Source organism: Salvelinus alpinus, chromosome 16, assembly GCF_045679555.1.
Source record: "Salvelinus alpinus chromosome 16, SLU_Salpinus.1, whole genome shotgun sequence".
NCBI lineage: Eukaryota > Metazoa > Chordata > Actinopteri > Salmoniformes > Salmonidae > Salvelinus > Salvelinus alpinus.
Window position 1 is genome coordinate 40,158,111 of NC_092101.1, and position 26,599 is coordinate 40,184,709.

At 45.2% G+C, this 26,599-nt stretch overlaps 1 protein-coding gene across 1 annotated transcript in view; it reads right to left on the bottom strand.

The window, feature by feature from the left end:
• Positions 1 to 721: 721 nt before the first annotated feature.
• LOC139541503 (leucine rich adaptor protein 1-like) overlaps positions 722 to 26,599 on the bottom strand; it is a 31,582-nt gene continuing 5,704 nt past the window's right edge. The window contains exon 2 of the mRNA XM_071346203.1: positions 722 to 3,276. Coding sequence (XP_071202304.1) covers positions 2,425 to 3,276 — 852 coding nt within the window. The 3' untranslated portion in view covers positions 722 to 2,424. The remainder of the gene's footprint in view (positions 3,277 to 26,599) is intronic.

Here is a 26,599-nt window from a genome sequence, read left to right on the forward strand (position 1 = left end):
AATCCAAAACATCACTAAGGGAAATCCTAACGTAATTCAATTGAAAACAGTCCATCATCATCTGATTTGTTACACTAACGTGGTTGAATGCGGCGGCAGGTACCCTAGTGGTTAAGGGCCAACTACGTGAAAAATCTGTTGATGTGCCCTTAAGCAAGGCACTCAACCCTAATTGCTCCTGTAAGTTGCTCTGGGTAATGTAATGAATGCTTTTCATATCACATCTGATAACATTCCCAATACATATGCCTTTTATAATGGCATGCAGTGCATTGTTCTCCCAGAGTTAATATGACTAATGATGGAGGTTATAGTGAAGAATAGCCCCTTGGAACTCGTTAGTATCAGACAAAGTACCTGTGCACAGCAAGCCACTCACACACACATGCACTTACACACGTGCTCTCTCTCCCTCATCCTCTCTGTCATCCTGGCAACCCCTGCCTTGGAGTGTCCAAGCATTATTAGTTTTCAGTGGTGACAATTCTGTGTGAGAGTGGGTTGTTTATAACTGAATACAAAGGCTCAGAGGGAATATTGCTTTTCTTCTCCCATGATCGTATCAAGTTTTTCACCCATTTTTCATGATCATTTTCACCAATAAAGCAGTCAGCACATGACATGCAATTTTCACCCACCCAAATAACTAACAAGTCCACACCACTCAACACTGAATGAAAGATCATAGACGGTTGGACTCATTAAGACACGGACAGCAGAGGACTGAATCAGTAATTTAAACGATCAGGATTATCAGAACAACAGTGCAGTCATCTTGGGACTGGAGATACAGGCATAATAGTTTAGGATGACACCAATCACATCAACTGCTGTCCAAATGAAACAAAAATAGTGTACAGTTAAAAAAGAGACAATAATAACACTCAGCCATAGAGACATTGTTCTACGACAACCACCCACAGAAGTACCCGATGCACAGATTAATTGTATTGCGATTCACTGATTATACAAATTGCATTGACTGGTTAAGTACTGTAGGTAGTAGGACACTGACAATAGCACAGGTGTGCAAACAGTAGGAACGTTCTATATGCTCTATACACACCTACATTTACATTTAAGTCATTTAGCAGACGCTCTTATCCAGAGCGACTTACAAATTGGTGCATTCACCTTATGATATCCAGTGGAACAACCACTTTACAATAGTGCATCGTATGAGAACGATTCCGCTATCTATAGAGTGTGTTTGAATCATTTTGACATGGGGTTGTGAGGGTAAACTAGGTTCTATAGATGCGAGTGATTGTAACAAATATATATTTTTCTATTGGAAAATTGTTAATTTTCTCTGGTACTGTATGTTACAATGCATAGAGGAAAGGAGGATAAACATGTCAAAAACAAACTTGATTCAGAAAAATATCAACACTGTGCTTCATCCCCAATATAATACTGACATCAATGTCCTAGAAAGTTAGTGCAGTCACATTTAGAGTGAATAGAACATAATGTAATGATGTTGTGTTCTCCTACACACCTGATATCTTGCACCATGGAAATGGTAGACGTTTGTATAATATGTGCAATCAACCTCTCTCTTAATATTTGACCGCTAGGGTCGTTACATGGGAGGGGGAAAAGTGTCTTTACACAAAAAAATGCTGGGTTGTTTGGATGACCCAACTGCTAGGTTGCAGGCATTGGGTCACTTATTTGGGTTGTTTTCTTTAAAAAGAGCAAGGTTGAGTTGTTGTTGTTGCTGGGTTATTGATGCTGGGTTATTGAGACCCAGCGGTCAGGTCAGAAGACTGGAAGCGCGACTACAGTAGGTAGGGCCGTGGTTTCATATAGTTATTTTTGGCCACCCGTGAGAGTAAACATCATTCCGGTTTATCTGTTCTGATATCAGAAGGTTAAGGTTGTACACTGACACTTTAGTAGATTTAATGAAGCTTACAAAAGTCTAAGAGTTCCTTAAAAGCCTATGCAAAACCCAATGTTGGTATACTTACCACTATGTAAAAATACGTACAAACTTATGTTATTAATAATACATTAGAATATGTAATGTGTATTTTCTTTAAATGAAAATTGAAATTAGCTGTGTATTTAAGATTATGAACAATAATTACATTTATTTTCACTGGTGGCGAAAAATAACTATCTGAAACCCACACACCTAATAAGCCACGCCTCCTGAAAATAACCTATTGATTACATATTAAAAGAGCTGTTCAACCCAGCATGAAAATGAATATAACTTAATTGATGGTTAAATTAACCCATGTTTGGGTAATCACAACAATCCAACATGCTAGGTTATTCACACAATCTAACTGGCTGGGTCAAAATAATCCAGCGTGTGTCCTGTCCAACATTTACCCAGCACTTGGTTACCAAATAACCCAAAATTGGGTTGATTTTAACCCAGCATTTTTTAGAGGGAAGTGGTGTAATACCTCATAGAAATGTCACATCGTCCTGCGACTGCACCCATCGCCAGTGGGCATCATACCCCAGGTGCATCTTGCCGTTCATCTTGCAGGCATCTACGTCTATCTTGCCATTCTTATAGGGTTTGAGTTTGGGGCTCTGGCTTTTCCCCAGCTTTTCAGCCAGGCAGACCCGGGCTGAATCAGTAGGTCCTCGTGCTTGCCTGACTGCTTTATCCAGGGCGCCGTTGCTCTTACTGGGCTGATGGGTTTGGCTGGGGTCCTTGGTATCCTTGGTGATGGTGGTTCCTTTCACTGCCTCTGTGGCCTTAGTCCAAATTGAAGACTCCTTATTGGGGATGTCTGGCTTGACTTGGGGAGAGGCAGGATCAACAACTACCTTGACCCCTGTGCCTTGTCCTACCCCAGCTCCAGACCCAAACCCTGCCATAGCCACTGACCCTTCTCCAGCTCCAGCGCCTCTCCCAGCTCCTGCCCCAGCCCCTGCCCCAGCCCCTGCCCCAGCTCCTGTCCCTGCCCCGGTCCGAGTGGGCGTCACAGTCCCCAGTGGAGTAGAACACAGCACAGACTCAGAACTAGAAGGGCCGTACTCATCCATGTCATCAGCAAGGGTGTCCAGATAACTGCCTATAGAGATGTTATCCAGCTTGTCGTTGAGGGGGTCCTGCAGGCTGCTCCAGCTGCCCCTCCAGGTGTCTCCTCCAGGGCCCTCTCCCAGGCTGTACTGGCTGCTGGTCAGACTGCTGCAGCGGCTGGTCAGGGTGCCGCGCTCCTCCAGGAGCCACTTACATGCCTCGATCCCCTCGTGCACCGCCAGCAGCTGCTGCAGGATCTTCACGTCCATCGAGCGCAGGTGGGCCTATGGAGAAGAAGAATACTTTATTGATACAGCAGAGGGGAGAGAAGAGATGGTGGGAGGAAAGCAACTGACTCAGGAGAGAAGAGATGGTAGGAGGCAAGCAACTGACTCAGGAGAGAGGAGAGAAGAGATGGTAGGAGGCAAGCAACTGACTCAGGAGAGAGGAGAGAAGAGATGGTGGGAGGAAAGTAACTGACTCAGGAGAGAGGAGGGAGCTGTGGGAAAGAGAAAGAAGATAGGGAGATGGAGGATGGAGGGGTATGAGGAAAATAGGAGAGGAGCAAGGTGAGAGAATGAGGTGAGAGAATAGAGGAGGAATAAGAGGAAGGAGAAGTAAGGTAATGTTAAGGGACAAGATGTGGGAACAGATTATTTTTTCGAAGGTGAGAGAAGATGGGAGGTGGAACAGATGAAGCCAGGAGAGTAGATATACGTTTTAAAATAATAATGAATGTGCAACACGATACGTGGGAAACAAGAAGAAAATATAGCTTGGGAGATTAATTTAGTAGCAGGGTGGTGGGAGATGAATGTTGTAGCAGGGTGGTGGGAGACAAATGTTGTAGCAGGGTGGTGGGAGAGAAATTTAGTAGCAGGGTGGTGGGAGAGGAATTTAGTAGCAGGGTGGTGGGAGATGAATGTTGTAGCAGGGTGGTGGGAGATGAATGTTGTAGCAGAGTGGTGGGAGATGAATGTTGTAGCAGGGTGGTGGGAGAGGAATGAAGTAGCAGGGTGGTGGGAGAGGGATGAAGTAGCAGGGTGGTGGGAGATGAATGAAGTAGCAGGGTGGTGGGAGATGAATGAAGTAGCAGGGTGGTGGGAGATGAATGATGTAGCAGGGTGGTGGGAGATGAATGTTGTAGCAGGGTGGTGGGAGATGAATGTTGTTGCAGGGTGGTGGGAGATGAATGTTGTAGCAGGGTGGTGGGAGAGGAATGTTGTAGCAGGGTGGTGGGAGAGGTATTTAGTAGCAGGGTGGTGGGAGAGGAATTTAGTAGCAGGGTGGTGGGAGAGGAATTTAGTAGCAGGGTGGTGGGAGATGAATGAAGTAGCAGGGTGGTGGGAGATGAATGTTGTAGCAGGGTGGTGGGAGACGAATGTTGTAGCAGGGTGGTGGGAGACGAATGTTGTAGCAGGGTGGTGGGAGACGAATGTTGTAGCAGGGTGGTGGGAGATGAATGTTGTAGCAGGGTGGTGGGAGATGAATGTTGTAGCAGGGTGGTGGGAGATGAATTTAGTAGCAGGGTGGTGGGAGATGAATGTTGTAGCAGGGTGGTGGGAGATGAATGTTGTAGCAGGGTGGTGGGAGATGAATGTTGTAGCAGGGTGGTGGGAGATGAATGTTGTAGCAGGGTGGTGGGAGATGAATGTTGTAGCAGGGTGGTGGGAGATGAATGTTGTAGCAGGGTGGTGGGAGATGAATGTTGTAGCAGGGTGGTGGGAGATGAATGTTGTAGCAGGGTGGTGGGAGACAAATGTTGTAGCAGAGTGGTGGGAGATGAATTTAGTAGCAGGGTGGTGGGAGATGAATTTAGTAGCAGGGTGGTGGGAGACGAATTTAGTAGCAGGGTGGTGGGAGATGAATTTAGTAGCAGGGTGGTGGGAGATGAATGTTGTAGCAGGGTGGTGGGAGATGAATGTTGTAGCAGGGTGGTGGGAGATGAATGTTGTAGCAGGGTGGTGGGAGATGAATGTTGTAGCAGGGTGGTGGGAGATGAATGTTGTAGCAGGGTGGTGGGAGATGAATGTTGTAGCAGGGTGGTGGGAGATGAATTTAGTAGCAGGGTGGTGGGAGATGAATTTAGTAGCAGGGTGGTGGGAGACGAATTTAGTAGCAGGGTGGTGGGAGATGAATTTAGTAGCAGGGTGGTGGGAGATGAATGTTGTAGCAGGGTGGTGGGAGATGAATGTTGTAGCAGGGTGGTGGGAGATGAATGTTGTAGCAGGGTGGTGGGAGATGAATGTTGTAGCAGGGTGGTGGGAGATGAATGTTGTAGCAGGGTGGTGGGAGATGAATGTTGTAGCAGGGTGGTGGGAGATGAATGTTGTAGCAGGGTGGTGGGAGACGAATGAAGTAGCAGGGTGGTGGGAGACGAATGAAGTAGAAGGGTGGTGGGAGATGAATGAAGTAGCAGGGTGGTGGGAGATGAATGAAGTAGCAGGGTGGTGGGAGATGAATGAAGTAGCAGGGTGGTGGGAGATGAATGTTGTAGCAGGGTGGTGGGAGATGAATGTTGTAGCAGGGTGGTGGGAAATGAATGTTGTAGCAGGGTGGTGGGAGATGAATGTTGTAGCAGGGTGGTGGGAGATGAATGAAGTAGCAGGGTGGTGGGAGATGAATGTTGTAGCAGGGTGGTGGGAGATGAATGTTGTAGCAGGGTGGTGGGAGATGAATGTTGTAGCAGGGTGGTGGGAGATGAATGAAGTAGCAGGGTGGTGGGAGATGAATGAAGTAGCAGGGTGGTGGGAGATGAATGTTGTAGCAGGGTGGTGGGAGACGAATGAAGTAGCAGGGTGGTGGGAGATGAATGTTGTAGCAGGGTGGTGGGAGATGAATGTTGTAGCAGGGTGGTGGGAGATGAATGTTGTAGCAGGGTGGTGGGAGATGAATGAAGTAGCAGGGTGGTGGGAGATGAATGAAGTAGCAGGGTGGTGGGAGATGAATGAAGTAGCAGGGTGGTGGGAGATGAATGAAGTAGCAGGGTGGTGGGAGATGAATGAAGTAGCAGGGTGGTGGGAGATGAATGAAGTAGCAGGGTGGTGGGAGATGAATGAAGTAGCAGGGTGGTGGGAGATGAATGTTGTAGCAAGGTGGTGGGAGATGAATGTTGTAGCAGGGTGGTGGGAGATGAATGTTGTAGCAGGGTGGTGGGAGATGAATGTTGTAGCAGGGTGGTGGGAGATGAATGTTGTAGCAGGGTGGTGGGAGATGAATGAAGTAGCAGGGTGGTGGGAGATGAATGAAGTAGCAGGGTGGTGGGAGATGTATGAAGTAGCAGGGTGGTGGGAGATGAATGAAGTAGCAGGGTGTTGGGAGTAAGAAGAGGTGGATTTGAGAGAAAAAGGGAAAAAATAATTCGCGTTAAATTGCATTCCCCACAGTTAAAACGAGTTGCCAACGGCAGTAAATTGTAAAAGTAAGTAGACTTACGGAAAATTTATGAAAGTTGTAATTAATCAAAATAATTTGGCACCACTGCTTTTAATGCGTGTAGGAGGGATGCTGACTCTCTCTCTCTCGCTCTCTCTCAGCCCCAGGGTTAGCAGAGAGAACTGCCAACTGGATACACCACACTCCTAGAATGCAACTCAGTCACTGTGATATGCCTATCGCACTTCCAATTGCCTAGAGTTCCAGGACAGTGGATAAAGCACAGACACCTAAATCTTACAGATCTTTGACCTCTGACCTTTTTCACTCTTTGTGTACCTCTCTCGTTGCCCCCACTGCACCACCCCTCATGACCCTGCAGGTCAAGTCATTAAAAAAAGCATCTGAGTGGAACCTATTGATTGATTTCTCTGGCCTACAACCACTTTCCTTAAAATGTGGTTACTGCACAATGTACATGCCTGGACCTTTATGTCTCTGTATCTCTCAGCCGGAGCAATACATAAATCATATAGATATAGATTAGTCATATATCTCTATCAGGCTGCATCATTATAGCTCATAACTATAATCACAAAAAGCTCATTTGGTAATAAACTGCAGAAGGGGCCCACATGAGACATGTGATGGATAGGTATAATATAGGAAACATAGACATACTAGAGATGATCTTCCAATAATTCAAATCACACTGGATATTGTTTCATCAATCTGAATGCCCTTTCAGTGAACTACTTTCCATCTAGCAAAACAAAGGAAATGGTGATGGGATAACACTGCGTTAGAGTACCCTTCTTTGGCCCTATACTATCCAATCCAAAGTGTTTGTGTCCTTGCCAACTCAGCTCCACTCCTCCCAGCCTGGGGCAGAGACCAGGAGACACAGGCCATCCGGAACAGAACAAGAGATGAGGCAGAAAGTAACAGCTTTCTCAGTCAGCAGAGCTTGTGTATAGGAGGGGGGGGAGGAAAAAGAGAAAGCGGAGGAGGGAGACGGCACCCATCTCTCTCGTTCTTCCTATCTCTCCCTCTCTCAGTAAATGAGCTGAAGGAGCTATAGTTGTTCTGCTGATGCCAAAGCCACACTGACCGACTGGCTGTATGCTCTGCTGTAGTAATGAGTTAGTCTGACGCTGAGCACAAATCACCAGACCAAAACACAGGAAGCGAGAGAGGGAATGCAAAGCTAAAGCCAGGCTGCAAGGTTGGAAATAACAACATATAATACATGCCTCTCTCTCTTTTAAGATCTGCATCTGTGAATGTATAAGATTCATTCAATTGCAAATATTGCACACACCAAAATAACAAAGGAGAGAGGGATAGACAGCAACACATATTGGGAAGAGGCAGAAAAATCTACGAGAAAGATCTCCTATATAACCACTGTTTGTGTGTATTATGATGTGGTAAAGTAAATGTCTAGCATCCTGGGAATTAGACATCAGGACTGGGGTTTGGGCTGGGTTGGGGTTGTTGAGATTAGGGGGTATAGCTGGCAGAGTCTGAGTGAGAGACTAATGAGCGTAGCTGTAAATATTATTCCCATAGGTCACCACCCTGCTGATGAGGTTCAGGGCTGGCTGTGTACTAAACCTACCAGGCTGTCTGTGTACTGCTCTGCAAACTGCATGTCTCTGTACAGTACATATGTACATGCCTATTGGTGTACTGGGCATCTCATAAAATGCCATGTCTACAGGTATGTGTAACAAACAGTGTACTTATAGTATGCATTGGTTGAAGCTCAATGTTAAATCAAATATCGATGAAAATTCATAAATCAACTTGACTGGAGGTACACCACACACTCCCCGCCTCTTGTCATGAGCCGTCCGACTGTTACCAAGAACCGCATACTGGATTTTTCAACAAGGTCTTTAACAATTGAGTTTTCAGAGTATTTTCTACGTCTACCTAGCTCAAATTCTAGACGTCACATTAAAACGAGACTATAGCGTCTATAAAGTGAGTGAGTAAGAAAAATGGTTGCAAATGCCAGAGTTCATGTGTGTCTGCGAGCAGGAGTGACATAGTGATAGTCTTTAATTTTGCGCAGATGTAGGATATACATTTAAAATTAAAATATCTAGGTATTTTTTTGTCCTATCATAATGGAACGGTGCTAACCCTATATCCAAGACAACGATCTGAGATCGATCTATGTGTGGAAGGGTAGAGAGGGGCAGAGGTGTTTGTTTGGGAGGGGTAGGGTGAGTGAGTGTACGCATCTGTTGACAAAATGTAGAATTCCTACTGCCGCCCGTTGTTGTGGGTCACAATCCTTCGTAGAAGTATTTATATTATTCTGCGTATTATTAGTCAATTATTAGTCACACACACACACACACACACACACACACACACACACACACACACACACACACACACACACACACACACACACACACACACACACACACACACACACACACACACACACACACACACACACACACACACACACACACACACACACACACCAAACCTTTGACAGGTACTATTTTTTACATTGTAGAATAGTAGTGAAGACATCAAAACAATGAAATAACACATATGGAATCATGTAGTAACTAAAAATGTTAAACAAATCAGAACATATTTTAATTTTTCAGATTCTATAAAGTAGCCACCCTTTGCCTTGATGACATCTTTGCACACTCTTGGCATTCTATCAACCAGCTTCATGAGGTAGTCACCTGGAATGCATTTCATTTAACAGGTTAGCCTTGTTAAAAGTACATTTGAGGAATTTATTTCCTTCATAATGCATTTGAGCCAATCAGTTGTGATGTGACAAGGTAGGATTGGAATACAAGATGGCGTGGCAGTCAGACATCTTTGTCCTTTGTCTTGTCCTATGTATATATATTTTTATATATTTTTCTTCGCATATCTTTTTAAATATTTTTCTAAACCTCAACTTCAAAATACTCTCATGCAACCCGCCTCACCCAATGTGGTGTGGATCTGTTATTTGTAAAGTATTTTTATTTACCTCAAATCCGGAATCCCCCAACAGAAGCTAGCCAGCTCACTAGCTGCTAGCTAGTACATTTACATTTACATTTAAGTCATTTAGCAGACGCTCTTATCCAAAGCGAGTAGTCAGCTAACCACTGCTAGCGGTCATCAGCTAACCTTCAGCTCGGAAAGCTCTCGCCAGTTTGTACAACGTGACTCAAACCAGAGCATACCGGACCTATTTTCTCTACATATCCCCAGATTCCTACCGCAAGCTCTGGACCTTTCCACCTGGATCATCGCAGCTAGCTAGCTGCTATCAGAGTGACTACTCCTGGCTAACGTCTGTTCCGAAGCAAGCACCAATTAGCCTGTAGCTAGCCAATGCTAGGCCCATTCTCCCGGCTAGCTGAAGAGGCCCATCAGCCACTCCTGGGCTTCAATACCCAGAACCCTTCTACTGCCGGTACGGGGCACGGAACCCCGCCGATCCTTCACGACTGGACTACGACGTAATCTTCTCGAGGGGTTACTCAACTGGCCCCTACATCGCGACGTCCCCTGAATGCCCATCTGCTTGCCGCGGCCCGCTAGCTGTTAGGCGCGGCCCGCTGGCTGTCTAGAGCATATTGGACTGTTAGCTGAATAGATCCATCGGCCAATTTCTTGGGCCACTATACCTATTTTGCCAATTGGACTTGGACTCCTCTGCTACTCGGAACCTTACTAATCCATCACAACTGGTCTGTCAACTTCACCGGACGCAGAGGCTAAAATAGACTTTCCTCTGTCGAGACGTCCTTCTTAGGCCCTTCTGCTAGCTTGCTAGCCCCGGCCCTCTAGCTGTCTGAATCGCCATGTCTCCAGCCAGCCCAACCACTCACTGGACCCCTATGATCACTTGGCTACGCATGCCTCTCCCTAATATCAATATGCCTTGTCCATTACTGTCCTGGCTTGTGATTATTGTCTTATTTCACTGTAAAGCCTCTAGCCCTGTTCAATATGCCTTAACCAACCATTTAGTTCCACCTCCCACATATGCGGTGACATCACCTGGTTTAAACATCTCTTGGGACAATATCTCTCTCATCATTACTCAATGCCTAGGTTTACCTCCAATGTACTCACATCCTACCATACCTTTGTCTGTACATTATGCATTGAATCTATTCTACCGCACCCAGAAACCTGCTCCTTTCACTCTCTGTTCTGAACGTACTAGACGACCAGTTCTGATAGGCTTTAGCCGTACCCTTATCCTACTCCTCCTCTGTACCTCTGGTGATGTAGAGGTTAATCCTGGCCCTGCATTGCCTAGCTCCACTACTACTCCCCAGGTGCTCTCATTTGTTGACTTCTGTAACCGTAAAAGCCTTGGTTTCATGCATGTTAACATTAGAAGCCTCCTCCCTAAGTTTGTTTTATTCACTGCTTTAGCACACTCTGCCAACCCGGATGTCCTAGCCGTGTCTGAATCATGGCTTATGAAGACCACCAAAAACCCTGACATTTCCATCCCTAACTATAACATTTTCCGACAAGATAAAACTGCCAAAGGGGGCGGTGTTGCAATCTACTGCAGAGATAGCCTGCAAAGCTGTCTTACTATCCAGGTCTGTACCCAAACAATTCGAGCTTCTAATTTTAAAAATCCACCTTTCCAGAAACAAGTCTCTCACCGTTGCCGCTTGCAATAGACCACCCTCAGCCCCCAGCTGTGCCCTGGATACCATATGGGAATTGATTGCCCCCCATCTATCTTCAGAGCTCGTGCAGCTAGGTGACCTAAACTGGGATATGCTTAACACCCCAGCCATCCTACAATCTAAGCTTGATGCTCTCAATCTCACTCAAATGATCAATGAACCCACCAGATACAACCCCAAATCTATAAACACGGGCACCCTCATAGATATCATCCTAACCAACTTGCCCTCCAAATACACCTCTGCTGTTTTCAACCAAGATCTCAGCGATCACTGCCTCATTGCCTGGATCCGTAATAGGTCTGCGGTCAAACAACCACCCCTCATCACTGTCAAACGCTCCCTAAAACACTTCAGCAAGCAGGCCTTTCTAATCGACCTGGCCCGGGTATCCTGGAAGGATATTGACCTCATCCCGTCAGTAGAGGATGCCTGGTTATTCTTTAAAAGTAAGTTCCACACCAACTTCAATAAGCATGCCCCATTCAAAAAATGTAGAACCAGGAACAGATATAGCCCTTGATTCTCTCCAGACCTGATTGCCCTTGAACAGCACAAAAACATCCTGTGGCGTTCTGCATTAGCATCGAATAGCCCCCGTGATATGCAACTTTTCAGGGAAGTCAGGAACCAATATACACAGGCAGTTAGGAAAGCTAAGGCTAACTTTTTCAAGCAGAAATTTGCATCCTGTAGCACAAACTCAAAAAAGTTGTGGGACACTGTAAAGTCCATGGAGAATAAGAGCACCTCCTCCCAGCTGCCCACTGCACTGAGGCTAGGAAACACTGTCACCACTGATAGATCCACCATAATTGAAAAATTCAATAAGTATTTTTCTATGGCTGGCCATGCTTTCCACCTGGCTACCCCTACCCCAATCAACAGCCCTCCAACCCCCACAGCAACTTGCCCAAGCCTCCCCCATTCCTCCTTCACCCAAATCCAGATAGCTGATGTTCTGAAAGAGTTGCAAAATCTGGACCCCTACAAATGAGCCGGGCTAGACAATCTGGACCCTCTCTTTCTAAAATTATCTGCCGAAATTGTTGCAACCCCTATTACTAGCCTGTTCAACCTGTCTTCCGTATCGTCTGAGATTCCCAAAGATTGGAAAGCTGCCGCGGTCATCCCCCTCTTCAAAGGGGGAGACACTCTAGACCCAAACTGTTACAGACCGATATCTATCCTACCCTGCCTTTCTAAGGTCTTCGAAAGCCAAGTTAACAAACAGATCACCGACCATTTCGAATCCCACCGTACCTTGTCCAGTATGCAATCCGGTTTCAGAGCTGGATCTCAGCCATGCTCAAGGTCCTAAACGATATCATAACCGCCATCGATAAGAGACATTACTGTGCAGCCGTATTCATCGACCTGGCCAAGGCTTTCGACTCTGTCAATCACCACATTCTTATCGGCAGACTCAACAGCCTTGGTTTTTCAAATGATTGCCTCGCCTGGTTCACCAACTACTTCTCTGATAGAGTTCAGTGTGTCTAATCGGAGGGCCTGTTGTCCGGACCTCTGGCAGTCTCTATGGGGGTGCCACAGGGTTCAATTCTCTGGCCGACTCTCTTCTCTGTATACATGAATGATGTCGCTCTTGCTGCTGGTGATTCTCTGATCCACCTCTACGCAGACAGCACCATTCTGTATACCTCTGTCCCTTCTTTGGACACTGTGTTAACTAACCTCCAGACGAGCTTCAATGCTACAACTCTCCTTATGTGGCCTCCAACTGCTCTTAAATACAAGAAAAACTAAATGCATGCTCTTCAAACAATCGCTGCCCGCACATGCCCGCCCATCCAGCATCACTACTCTGGACGGTTCTGACTTAGAATATGTGGACAACTACAAATACCTAAGTGTCTGGTTAGACTGTAAACTCTCCTTCCAGACTCACATTAAGCATCTCCAATCCAAAATTAAATCTAGAATTGGCTTCCTATTTCGGAACAAAGCATTCTTCACTCATGCTGCCAAACATACCCTCGTAAAACTGACCATCCTACCGATCCTCGACTTCGGCGATGTCATCTATAAAATAGCCTCCAACACTCTCCTCAACAAATTGGATGCAGTCTATCACAGTGCCATCCGTTTTGTCACGAAAGCCCTATATACTACACACCACCGCGACCTGTACGCTCTCGTTGACTGGCCCTCGCTTCATACTCGTTGCCAAACCCACTGGCTCCAGGTCATCTACAAGTCTCTGCTAGGTAAAGCCCCGCCTTTTCTCTGCTCACTGGTCACCATAGCAGCACCCACCCATAGCATGCGCTCCAGCAGATATATCTCACTGGTCACCCCCAAAGCCAATTCCTACTTTGGCCGCCTTTCCTTCCAGTTCTCTGCTGCCATTGACTGGAACGAACGGCAAAAATTACTGAAGCTGGAGACTCTTATCTCCCTCACTAGCTTTAAGCACCAGCTGTCAGAGCAGCTCACAGATCACTGCACCTGTACATAGCCCATCTGTAATTAGCCCATCCAACTACCACATCCCCATACTGTATTTATTTATTTATCTTGCTCCTTTTCACCCCAGTATCTCTACTTGCACATTCATCTTCTGCACATCTACCATTCCAGTGTTTAATTGCTATATTGTAATTACTTCGTCACCATGGCCTATTTATTGCTTTACCTCCCTTATCTTACCTCATTTGCACATACTGTATAAAGACTTTGTCTACTGTATTATTGACTGTATGTTTGTTTATTCCATGTGTAACTCTGTGTTGTTGTACGTGTCAAACTGCTTTGCTTTATCTTGACCAGGTCGCAGTTGCAAATGAGAACTTGTTCTCAACTAGCCTACCTGGTTAAATAAAGGTTAAATAATAAAAAATAAAAAAAATACAGAAGATAGCACTAATTGGTAAAAGACCAATATAATGCCCAATATAATGGTAAGCACAGCTCAAAAAAGCAAAGAGAAACGACAGTCCATCATTACTTTAAGACATGAAGGTCAGTCAATACGGAATATTTCTAGAACTTTGAAAGTTACTTCAAGTGCAGTCGCAAAAACAATCAAGCGCTATGATGAAACTGGCTCTCATGAGGCCCTCCACAGGTAAGGAAGACCCAGAGTTACCTCTGCTGCAGAAGATAAATTCAGTTACCAGCCTCAGAAATGTCAGCCCAAATAAATGCTTCCCAGAGTTCAAGTAAAAGACACATCTCAACATCAACTGTTCAGAGGAGACTGTGTGAATCAGGCATTCATGGTCGAATTTCTGTAAAGAAACCACTACTAAAGGACACCAATAAGAAGAGACTTGCTTGGCTCAAGAAACACAAGCAATGGACATTAGACCGGTGGAAATCTGTCCTTTGGTCTGATAAGCCTAAATTTGAGATTCTTGGTTCAAACCGCTGTGTCTTTGTGAGACGCAGAGTAGCTGAACGGATGATCTCCGCATGTATGGCTCCCACCATGAAGCATGGAGGAGGAGGTTTTATGGTGTGGGGGTGCTTTGCTGGTGACACTGTCTGTCATTTAGTTAGAATTTAAGGCGCACTTAATCAGCATGGCTACCACAGCATTCTGCAGCGATATGCCATCCCATCTGGTTTGCACTTACTGGGACTATGATTTGTTTTCCAACAAGACAATGAACCAACACACTTCCAGGCTGTGTAAGGGCTATTTGACCAAGAAGGAGAGTGATGGAGTGCTGCATAAGATGACCTGGCTTTCACAATCAACACAATTGAGATGGTTAAGGATGAGTTGGACAGCAGAGTGAAGGAAAAGCAGCCAACAAGCTCAGCATATGTGGGAACTCTTTCAAGACTGTTGGAAAAACATTACAGGTGAAGCTGGTTGAGAGAATGCAAAAAAGTGTGCAAACCTGTCATCAAGGCAAAGGGTGGTGTCACGCCCTGACCTTAGAGAGCCTTTTTTATTCTCTATTTGGTTAGGTCAGGGTGTGACTTGGGTGGGCAAATCTGTGTTTCTATTTCTTTGTTGGCCTAGTATAGTTCCCAATCAGAGGCAGCTGTTTATCGTTGTCTCTGATTGGGGATCATACTTAGGCAGCCCTTTTTCCCACCTTAGATTGTGGGATCTTGTTTTTTGGTTAGTTGCCTGTGTGCACGCCATGAGCTCCACGTTTCGTTTGTGCTTGATTGTTTTTGTTTGGTGAGTTTCAATTAATTAAAATATGTGGACCTCTACGCACGCTGCGCCTTGGTCAATTCATTTCGACGAGCGTGACAGAAGATCCCACCACCAAGTGACCAAGCAGCGTGCCCAGGAGTGGAGGACATCATGGACCTGGGAGGAGGTAATGGCAGGGGACAAGACCCTGCCATGGAAGCAGGCGGAGTCAGCGAGAGAGGAACGGCGCCGAAACCAGGAATCAAGGAAACGACGGAAGCCCGAAGGGCAGCCTAAAAAAAAAAAATTGTGGGGGCACACGGGTTGGCGAGCGGAGCAAAAGTGGGAACAAGAACCAACTCCCTGTAATTACGATGAGGAGTTGGTCACGGATCAGATCCCATGCTTTCCGGTTCTGCGCACCGTGCCTCCAGTGCGCACCCTTAGCCCGGTGCGTTCTGTGCCTGCTTTCCGTACTTGCCGTGCTAAGGTGAGCATCTGTCCAGGACGGATTGCCGGCTCAGCGGTCCTGGTCGCCAGTGCGTCTCCTCGGCCCAGGATATCCTGCGCCAGCTCTACGCACAACCCAATGCGGTCTGTGCCAGCTCCCCGCACTTGCCGTGCTACAGGGGGTATTCAGCCAGGACGCGTTGTGCCAGCTCTACGCTCCAGACCTCCAGTGCGCCTCCACGGCCCAGTATAACCTGCGCCGGCTCTACGACTCTGCCTCCAGTGCGCCTTCACAGCCCAGTGCGTCCTGGGCCAGCTCTCCACACTTACCGAGCTAAAGTGGGTATCCAGCCAGTACGCGTTGTGCCAGCTCCACGCACCCGGCCTCCAGTGCGTCTCTCCAGCCCGGTGCGTCCTGTGCAAGTTCCACGCACTCGGCCTCCAGCGACGGTCCCCAGTACGGAGCCTGCAGCGACGGTCCCAAGTCTGGAGCCTGCAGCGACGGTCCCCAGTCCGGAGCCTCCAGCGACGGTCCCCAGTCCGGAGCCTCCAGCGTTGGTTCCCAGTCCGGAGCTTCCAGAGACGGTTCCCAGTCCGGAGTCCGCGACGACAATCTACGGTCCGGAAGTTTCTCCTATCTCTGCAGCACTCCACCAATCAGGCCTTTATGGTAGAGTGGCCAGAAGGAAGCCACTCCTCAGTAGAAGGCACATGACAGCCCACTTGGAGTATGCCAAAAGGCACGTAAAGGACTCTTAGATCATGAGAAACAAGATTCTCTGGTCTGATGAAACCAAGATTGGACTCTTTGGCCTGAATGCCAAGCGTCACGTCTGTTGGAAACCTGGCACCATCCCTACGGTGAAGCAGGGTGGTGGCAGCATCATGCTGTGGGGATGTTTTCAGCGGTAGGGACTGGGAGACTAGTCGGGATCAAGGAAAAGATGAACAGAGCAAAGTACAGAGAGATCCTTGATGAAAACCTGCTCCAGAGCCCTCAGGACCTCAGACTAAGCACTTAGCCAAGACAACGCAGGAGTGGCTTCAGGACAAGTCTCTGAATGTCCTCAAGTGGCCCAGCCTTTTTATGGAGACCCCAAAGCAGTCATTCCTAACAGCCCCAGAGGCTTTCCATAGTCCCCTACACACACCGTGGAGTACCTTGCCCATTGTGCTAACACAGCGCAGCGGAGATATAATTTGTTTTGCCGCCAACCTGTCACTCAATCATTTAAACTTTTTTGCTATTTTAAATAGGGATATAAAACTAAAACTGAGGGGGCTAAACATTTTTTACTTGAGCCCCCTCATGGAGCTGGGGCCGTCCGGACCGCACAAAAAAAAGACAGCCGGTCTGGACTTAGTGGGAAGTAGCCATCAAGAAGTAAAAAACTGGTTTCTTTTCTTTTTTCAAATGCTCACTCAGCCAACTTATTCAGTACTTTGAGAGTCACAGGAACTGGTATGTGCTTAATGTAAAGCAGCTGTTGATATTCCCCCGCCCCTCTTTAAAGGGAGAATCCATATGGTTTGCATAAATACAAATAGCCATGTCTATGAAGTAATAGCTTGGGCCTGGTTTCTTGATAGCGATGGAACATAAGCTTACGAGTGTTTTATTTTATTTTACCCGGTAAGTTGACTGAGAACACACTCTCATTTACAGAAACAACATGGGGAATTTACAGGGGAGAGGAGATGAAAGAGCCAATTGGAAGCTGGGGATGATTAGATGGCCATGATGGTATGAGAGCCAGATTGGGAATTTAACCAGAATAGCAGGGTTAACACTCCTACTCTTACTATAAGTGCCATAGGATCTTTAGTGACCACAGTGAGTCAGGACTCCCGTTTAATGTCCCATCCGAAAGACAGCAACCTACACAGGGTAATGTCCCCAATCACTGCCCTGGGGCATTGGGAGATTTTTTTAGACCACAGGAAAGATTGCCTCCTACTGGCCCTCCAACACCACTTCCAGCAGCATCTGGTTTCCCATTCAGGGACTGACCAGGACAAAACCGGCTTAGCTTCAGAGGCAAGCCAGCAGTGGGATGAAGGGTGGTATATTGCTGGCACAAAATTATGCATTGTTTCTATAATGGCCAAAGAACTCACATGCATTTACAAAAAGCACCACGTAGGGAGAACGTTCAATAGGTGCGATGGAAAGAAAGGCAGCGCTGCTCTCAGATCAGCGTTCTCCATTCAAATCTTACCTTAACATTAGATACTGACAACAGATCAGCTCCTAAAAATAAATGATCACCTATGGCTGCAAATAATGAGGCAGCACATCATTGCGCACATGTTAGGCCTACACATCAGACAGTAGTCTACAATTAGCTAAATAGAACTCCGTGGAGATTGATTGAACATTAAATTGCTTTAAATGTATAGGCCTTTGTAGCCTACAATATTTATATTTTAATGCTGCCATCTCGGTTTTCATTTGAAGCATCTTTTTACATTTGGATTGTTTATAACAATTGCAAAGACATTGGCAACTTTGTATTAGAGTAAACCTTGTTCTGAAGTTATCGGTGGTCACAGAGAGACCGATAAATATCTTGATTCTGTTTAGCAGAGATCTTTTGTGTATAAAGTGGAAGGGCAAAAAAGCATCTAACGACCCAGTTAGCGGGTCTATGAGGCAGTCGGTAAATAACAAGTGTTTTCTAGTGCAACTTTAGTAATAATGGTTTCTAAAGACACCTTTTGCATGTGGAAATGTATAATTTAGTAAAATCACTTTCTGGTGTAAAAACCATAGAAATTAAAAACAAAACAAACCATGTTTGAAGTGAAAAGAAGGCATTGGTCTGAACCAAAAAATAAAGAAAATTCACGAGAACCACATTGCCTACTCCACCCATGCTGTACCAAGGTTTTGTGGCACACAGCTTTGACCTACTACAGTAGCTACATTATGTTGGTCTATTGTACTTCAAACAATGTGTATGCAGGTTACGAAGGATTCAAACCTTCTCAAACAACCTAATTCATACTTTTGAGGAAAAATTGACTTTAATGCTATTCAAATTATGTATACTGAACAAAAATATAAACGCAACATGTGCAGTTTTGTCACACAACACAATACCACAGATATCTCAAGTTGAGGGAGCGTGCAATTGGCATGCTGACTGCAGGAATGTTGCCATTTTAGAAAATTTGTCAGTACGTCCAACCGGCACTACAACCACAGACCACGTGTAACCATGCCAGCCCAGGACCTCCACATCCGGCTTCTTCACATGAGGAATCATCTGAGACCAGCCACCCGGACAGCTGAAACATCTTTGCACATCCAAAGAATTTCTGCACAACTGTCAAAGATTGTCTCAGGGAAGCTCATCTGCGTGATCGTCGTCCTCACCAGGGTCTTGACCTGACTGCTGTTCGGCGTTGTAACCGACTACAGTTGGCAAATGCTCACCTTTGATGGCCACTGGCATGCTGGAGAAGTGTGCTCTTCACAGATGAATCCCGGTTTCAAAAGTACCGGGTAGATGGCAGACAGCATGTATGGCATTGTGTGGGCGAGCAGTTTGCTGATGTCAACATTGTGATGGGCGAGCGGTTTGCTGATGTCAACATTGTGAGCAGAGTGCTCCATGGTGGCGGTGGGGTTGTGGTAAGGGCAGGCATAAGCTGCGGACAACGAACACAAGTGACAATTTTATTGATTACAATATGAATGCACAGAGATACTGTGACAAGATCCTGAAGCCCATTGTTGTGCCATTCATCCACCACCATCATCTCATGTTTCAGCATAATAATGCATGGCCTCTTGTCGCAAGGATCTGTACACGATTCCTGGAAGCTGAAAATGTCCCAGTTCTTCCATAGCCTGCATACTCACCAGACATGTCAGCCATTGAGCATGTTTGGGATGCTCTGGATCGACTTGTATGACAGCGTGTTCCCGTTCCCGCCAATATCCAGCAACTTTGCACAGCCATTGAAGAGGTGTGGGACAACATTCCACAGGCCACAATCAACAGCCTGATCAACTCTATGTGAAGTAGATATGTCATGCTACATGAGGTAAATGTTGGTCACACCAGATACTGACTGGTTTTCTGATCCACGCCCCTACTTTTTTTTAAAGGTATCTGTGACCAACAGATGCATATCTGTATTCCCAGTCATGTGAAATCCATAGATTAGGCACTCATTTATTTCAATTGACTGATTTCCTTATATGAAATGTAACTCAGTAAAATCTTTGAAATTGTTGCATGTTATGTTTTTGTTCAGTATAGAGAGAGAGAAAAAAAAAATTTTTTAGACTGTATGTATTTTTAGATATAGGCCTATTGTACGTTTGTATTATTGTAGCATCACAATCTTTATTGCAAAAAGAAATACACACAACTTCAAGCTACATATTCATTTGACAGAGGTAATGAACTGGCCATTGATCAGCAGAGCAATTGATAAACAGGACCATGTTTGCAAAACAAGTGTTTCTGAGCTTATGTCAATATTACAGAGGTAAGCTAAGGGTTACATAAATCAGTAATGGAGACAGGATTTATATATTTTATTCTACAGATTTATTCTACAGTTGAAGTCGGACGTTTACATACACCTTACCCAAATACATTTAAACTCAGTTTTTCACAATTCATGACATTTAAGCTTAGTAAAAAATCCCTGTCTTGGGTCAGTAAGGATCACCACTTTATTTTAAGAATGTGAAATGTCAGAATAATAGTAGAGAGAATGATTTATTTCAGCTTTTATTTCTTTCATCACATTCCCAGTGGGTCAGAAGTTTATATACTAATTGAGTGTATTTGGTAGCATTGCCTTTAAATTGTTTAACTTGGGTCAAGCGTTTCGGGTAGCCTTCCACAAGCTTCCCACAATAAGTTGGGTGAATTTTGGCCCATTCCTCCTGACAGAGCTGGTGTAACTGAGTCAGGTTTGGTTTGTAGGATCCTTGCTCGCAAACAGTTTTTCAGTTCTGCCCACAAATTTTCTATAGGATTGAGGTCAGAGCTTTGTGATGGCCACTCCAATACCTTGACTTTGTTGTCCTTAAGCCATCCATTTGGAAGATTCATTTGCGACCAAGCTTTAACTTCCTGACTGATTTCTTGAGATGTTGCTTCAATATATCCACATAATTTCCCCTCCTCGTGATGCCATCAATTTTGTGAAGTGCACCAGTCCCTCCTGCAGCAAAGGACCCCCACAACATGATGCTGCCACCCCCGTGCTTCACGGTTGGGATGGTGTTCTTCGGCCTGCAATGCTCCCCCTTTTCCTCCAAATATAATGATGGTCATTATGGCCAAACAGTTCTATTTTTGTTTCATCAGACCAGAGGACATTTCTCCAAAAAGTATGATCTTTGTCCCCATGTGCAGTTGCAAACCGTAGTCTGGCTTTTTTATGGCGGTTTTGGAGCAGTGGCATCTTCCTTGCTGAGCGGCCTTTCAGGATATGTCGATATAGGACTCGTTTTACTGTGGATATAGATACTTTTGTACCTGTTTCCTTTTCCTGACCAAAAAGATATTCTGAAATATATGTTCTTCTCAATGACATGTATTGCTAAAATAAAGGTTTAAGGAAATACAGGCAGCCCCATATTACTACAAGAAAAAAACAGCTCACTCAATCAAGCATTATGTTCTTGTAAGTATAATCGGCAAAGCATGCTTCCATACAATTAAAAAAAGCTTGAAAAGGTAATGGAATGGGATTAGTGTGTGAAGAATACAATACTTTAACTTGTATGCGGTACAAATCACAATATTGTGGGAGCACCTGCTCTAAGAGTATGAATAAGGCTGTTTGAGAAAGTTTGAATCCTAAGCAACCTGCATACACATTGTTTGAAGGACAACAGACCAACATAGCTACTGTAGTAGGTCAAAGCTGTGTGCTGGAAAATCTTGGTAGAGTATGGGTGGAATAGGCTTTGTGTTGCCCATTTGAATTTCCTTTCTTTTTTGCCTTCAGACCAATGCCTACTTCTCACTTAAAACAGATATTTTTTTGTTTTTAATTACATATTGGTACAGACCGTACAGTCGAGAGAAAAAAAGATACACACCCATCTTTCTGCAAATCTCTGGCTAGGCTACATGTCTGCTTGTGTGCCTATCTACATGTTGTCTGCATGCCATTTATTTTATGTGCCAGTCCCAATGCCAGTCTGCCTGTAGGCATGTCCTAAAGTGTGTGTGGGGGGGTGGGGGCATAGCCTTGGGAGCCTTGAAGGTGGTAGAACCATTTTCACAGTCAAAAGGATTCCGGTTTCCCGGTGGAGGCGCCTGGCCAGACAGCTCCCGGCTAATCCACAGGATTCTGGAGAGCTAAATTTCCTTTCTCCGGCTTGCATCGCATACACCATGCCACGCTCAGCTGAGCTCACACAGTATATACAGCACTCTCTGTGTGTGTGTGTGTGTGTGTGTGTGTGTGTGTGTGTGTGTGTGTGTGTGTGTGTGTGTGTGTGTGTGTGTGTGTGTGTGTGTGTGTGTGTGTGTGTGTGTGTGTGTGTGTGTGTGTGTAGCATCTTAAGCACTAGTCTCCTCAGCCTTCCTTACAAAATGAACAGGCTAGCACTTGATGCTACTCAAGGGGAAAATATGATTTTCAGGCTTGATGTGCCATTTCACCATGCAGAAACCTATACCTATGCACAGATCCATGCATACATGTGCACACACACACAGTGTTATGATTAGTGTGAATGTACACATAGCTGATCCTACACACCAGTGAACAAAAGACAGATTCCCACGCTAAGACCAGACTGACAATATCACACTGGAAACAGGGGCGAAACAGACCCCCCCCCCCACCCTACACACACACACACACACACACACACACACACACACAGTTGTCTCTCTTGTCTGTTATCTTTCACCTTCCCCATCTATTGTCTGCCTTCTGCAAACAGAGTGAACACATCCCTGAGCATCCTCCATCTCCCCCTCTCTTTCTCCTCATCTAATAAGATCACTTTCAGAGACAGCAGAAGGGTGACCTCTCTCCACAGCCCTCCCACTGTTCCATCTGTTTGCATACTCCCTTCCACTCTTTCTATCTCTTTCTCTCCCTCTCTCTTTGTCCCAAAGATTCATGGAAAAGTACTAGTCAGTCTCCACAGACTTGCACCCACTCAATATACAGTATACTGACTCTATTACTTCTGACATCTAAACACTCCATACTCTGGCTTCTTCTGTTTGTCTGTCTTCCCGCCATCACTCCATCTCATTATTTTCTTTCACACAACCCTCCTGTCCTGTTCTATCTGCCTGCACATGTCTCTCCCCTGTGACTTCCATCTGTGCAGCACAGCAGCAGTCAGGGAGAGGTAGGGGGTGAGTCATGCACTGGGCTCCAACAACACTGTGCGGCATTCACATTCTTAGGACTTTTCCTTTTTATAGGACACACACATAGATACAGGTGGCAGACTGTAGCTTATATGTGACATAACAGTGGAAAGAAGTGTTTTTTTTTTGTATTACAGTTGAGCTCCAGACTGATAATAGAAACCAAACAGGCAGCTATGTATAGTGGGGCAAAAAAGTATTTAGTCAGCCACCAATTGTGCAAGTTCTCCCACTTAAAAAGATGAGAGGCCTGTAATTTTTGTACACTTCAACTATGACAGACAAAATGAGAAAAGAAAAATCAAGAAAATCACATTGTAGGATTTTTTATGAATTTATTTGCAAATTATGGTGGAAAATAAGTATTTGGTCAATAACAAAAGTTTATCTCAATACTTTGTTATATACCCTTTGTTGGCAATGACAGAGGTCAAACGTTTTCTGTAAGTCTTCACAAGGTTTTCTCCATCTGTTGCTGGTATTTTGGCCCATTCCTCCATGCAGATCTCCTCTAGAGCAGTGATGTTTTGGGGCTGTTGCTGGGCAACACGGACTTTCAACTCACTCCAAAGATTTTCTATGGGGTTGAGATCTGGAGACTGGCTAGGCCACTCCAGGACCTTGAAATGCTTCTTACGAAGCCACTCCTTCGTTGCCCGGGCGGTGTGTTTGGGATCATTGTCATGCTGAAAGACCCAGCCACGTTTCATCTTCAATGCCCTTGCTGATGGAAGGAGGTTTTCACTCAAAATCTCACGATACATGGCCCCATTCATTCTTTCCTTTACACGGATCAGTCGTCCTGGTCCCTTTGCAGAAAAGCAGCCCCAAAGCATGATGTTTCCACCCCCATGCTTCACAGTAGGTATGGTGTTCTTTGGATGCAACTCAGCATTCTTTGTCCTCCAAACACGACGAGTTGAGTTTTTACCAAAAAGTTATATTTTGGTTTCATCTGACCATATGACATTCTCCCAATCTTCTTCTGGATCATCCAAATGCTCTCTAGCAAACTTCAGACGGGCCTGGACATGTACTGGCTTTAGCAGGGGGACATGTCTGGCACTGCAGGATTTGAGTCCCTGGCGGCGTAGTGTGTTACTGATGGTAGGCTTTGTTACTTTGGTCCCAGCTCTCTGCAGGTCATTCACTAGGTCCCCCCGTGTGGTTCTGGGATTTTTGCTCACCGTTCTTGTGGGGTGAGATCTTGCCCCAGATCGAGGGAGATTATCAGTGGTCTTGTATGTCTTCCATTTCCTAATAATTGCTCCCACAGTTGATTTCTTCAAACCAAGCTGCTTACCTATTGCAGATTCAGTCTTCCCAGCCTGGTGCAGGTCTACAGTTTTGTTTCTGGTGTCCTTTGACAGCTCTTTGGTCTTGGCCACAGTGGAGTTTGGAGTGTAACTGTTTGAGGTTGTGGACAGGTGTCTTTTATACTGATAACAAGTTCAAACAGGTGCCATTAATACAGGTAACGAGTGGAGGACAGAGGAGCCTCTTAAAGAAGAAGTTTCAGGTCTGTGAGAGCCAGAAATCTTGCTTGTTTGTAGGTGACCAAATACTTATTTTCCACCATAATTTGCAAATAAATTCATAAAAAATCCTACAATGTAATTTTCTTGATTTTTTTCTTCTAATTTTGTCTGTCATAGTTGAAGTGTACCTATGATGAAAATTACAGGCCTCTCTCATCTTTTTAAGTGGGAGAACTTGCACAATTGGTGGCTGACTAAATACTTTTTTGCCCCACTGTAGATGTCTGATAAAACAACGAGGCTCGTCTGTGTGTCTTATTCCATGACAGGAAAGTGACAGCCTGTCTTTGCGTCCTTTTTTAAAATTGTTTACAACTTTATTTAACTAGGCAAGTCAGTTAAGAACAAATTCTTATTTTCAATGACGGCCTAGGAACAGTGGGTTAACTGCCTTGATCAGGGGCAGAACGACAGATTTTTACCTTGTCTGCTTGGGGATTCGATCTTGCAACCTTTACGTTACTAGTCCAACACTCTAACCACTAGGCTACCTACCGCCACATTAACTCAGTAAAGCTGTTTAGACCCGTGAAGAAATGTCTGAGATTTGACAGCAGCTGGGGACTTCTGGAGGGAAAGTAGTCAGACATTATTCAGCCAGCATGACACTGAGCCGACTAAGACCAGACTGAGTATGATCTGTGTCTCTGCCTGTCTACACCTTGCAGTGTGTCAAAGTCTGTCCCAACAAAACCATTTGTGTCTGGATCAATGATACACAGGCCAGATGCATGAAGCTTGAAACAGGCCAGATGCATTAAGCTTGAAACAGGCCAGATGCATTAAGCTTGAAACAGGCCAGATGCATTAAGCTTGAAACAGGCCAGATGAGAAAAAGCAACAAAGGAGCCCTATGAATGAGTGAGTGAGTGAGTGAGTGAGTGAGTGAGTGAGTGAGTGAGTGAGTGAGTGAGTGAGTGAGTGAGTGAGTGAGTGAATGAGTGAGTGAGAGAAAAGACAATCAGCGGGCAGGAGCAAAGATGAGAAGTGGCGACAAAGGACACCTCTGCTAGTTAGAAGGTGCCTCAATGCGGGGGGCCCTAGATCTCTGGGGGCCCATGCGCCTGTCATTGAGTTTTACATTGACACCCCTCCCCCTTTTGTTTTTACACTGCTGCTACTCGCTGTTTATTATCTATGCATAGTCACTTTACCCCTACCTACATGTACAAATTACCTTGACTAACCTGTACCCCCGCACATTGACTCGGTACCGGTACCCCCTGTATATAGCCTCATTATTGTTAATTTATTGTGTTACTTTATATTTTATTTTGTTTATTTAGTAAATATTTTATTAACTCTATTTCTTGAACTGCATTGTTGGTTAAGGGCTTGTCATTAAGCATTTCACGGTAAGGTCTACACTTGTTGTATTTGGCGCATGTGACAGGAATGTGACTGAAAATGCGCCTCTGGCCTTAAAAAACTAAAAGTAAACTGATTTAAAGAAAGGGGATATCGGTGAACAAATTCCATGGTCAAGGCTATGATGGAGCCAGTGCAATGAGTGGAATTTACTCAGGTGTTGAAAAGCACATAGCAGACCGAGAGCCTAATGCTTCTATTCTTCTTTATGAGATTTACTTTAGAAACCATCTCTCCCCATAAGCGACAGCTACAGCGATGGTCAAAGCGGCCAGACAGCTAGGTCCGGCCAGGGAAAGTGAGGAGAAGGGAGTGTAGCTTCAAATACAGAAGTTCTGTAACTTTAATTGAGCCTCTCATTCTCCTTAGTTGCCGGCCTCAACACATTACGGAAAGAGATGAACTGTATAGGAAGCTCAGGGGACAGCCAATATATTGGCAGATGCAAAGAGATGCATGTTTGTACCACCACAGTCAGAGACTGGCACTAAGACAGCATTGAATGAGCTGTATTCCACCATAAACAAACAAGAAAACACTCACCCAGAGGTGGCGCTCCTAGTAGCCAGGGACTTTAATGCAGGGAAACTTAAATCTGTTTTACCAAATTTCTATCAGCACGTTAAAAGTACAACCAGAGGGGGAAAAGAAACTCTGAACCACCTTTACTCCACACACAGAGACTCATACAA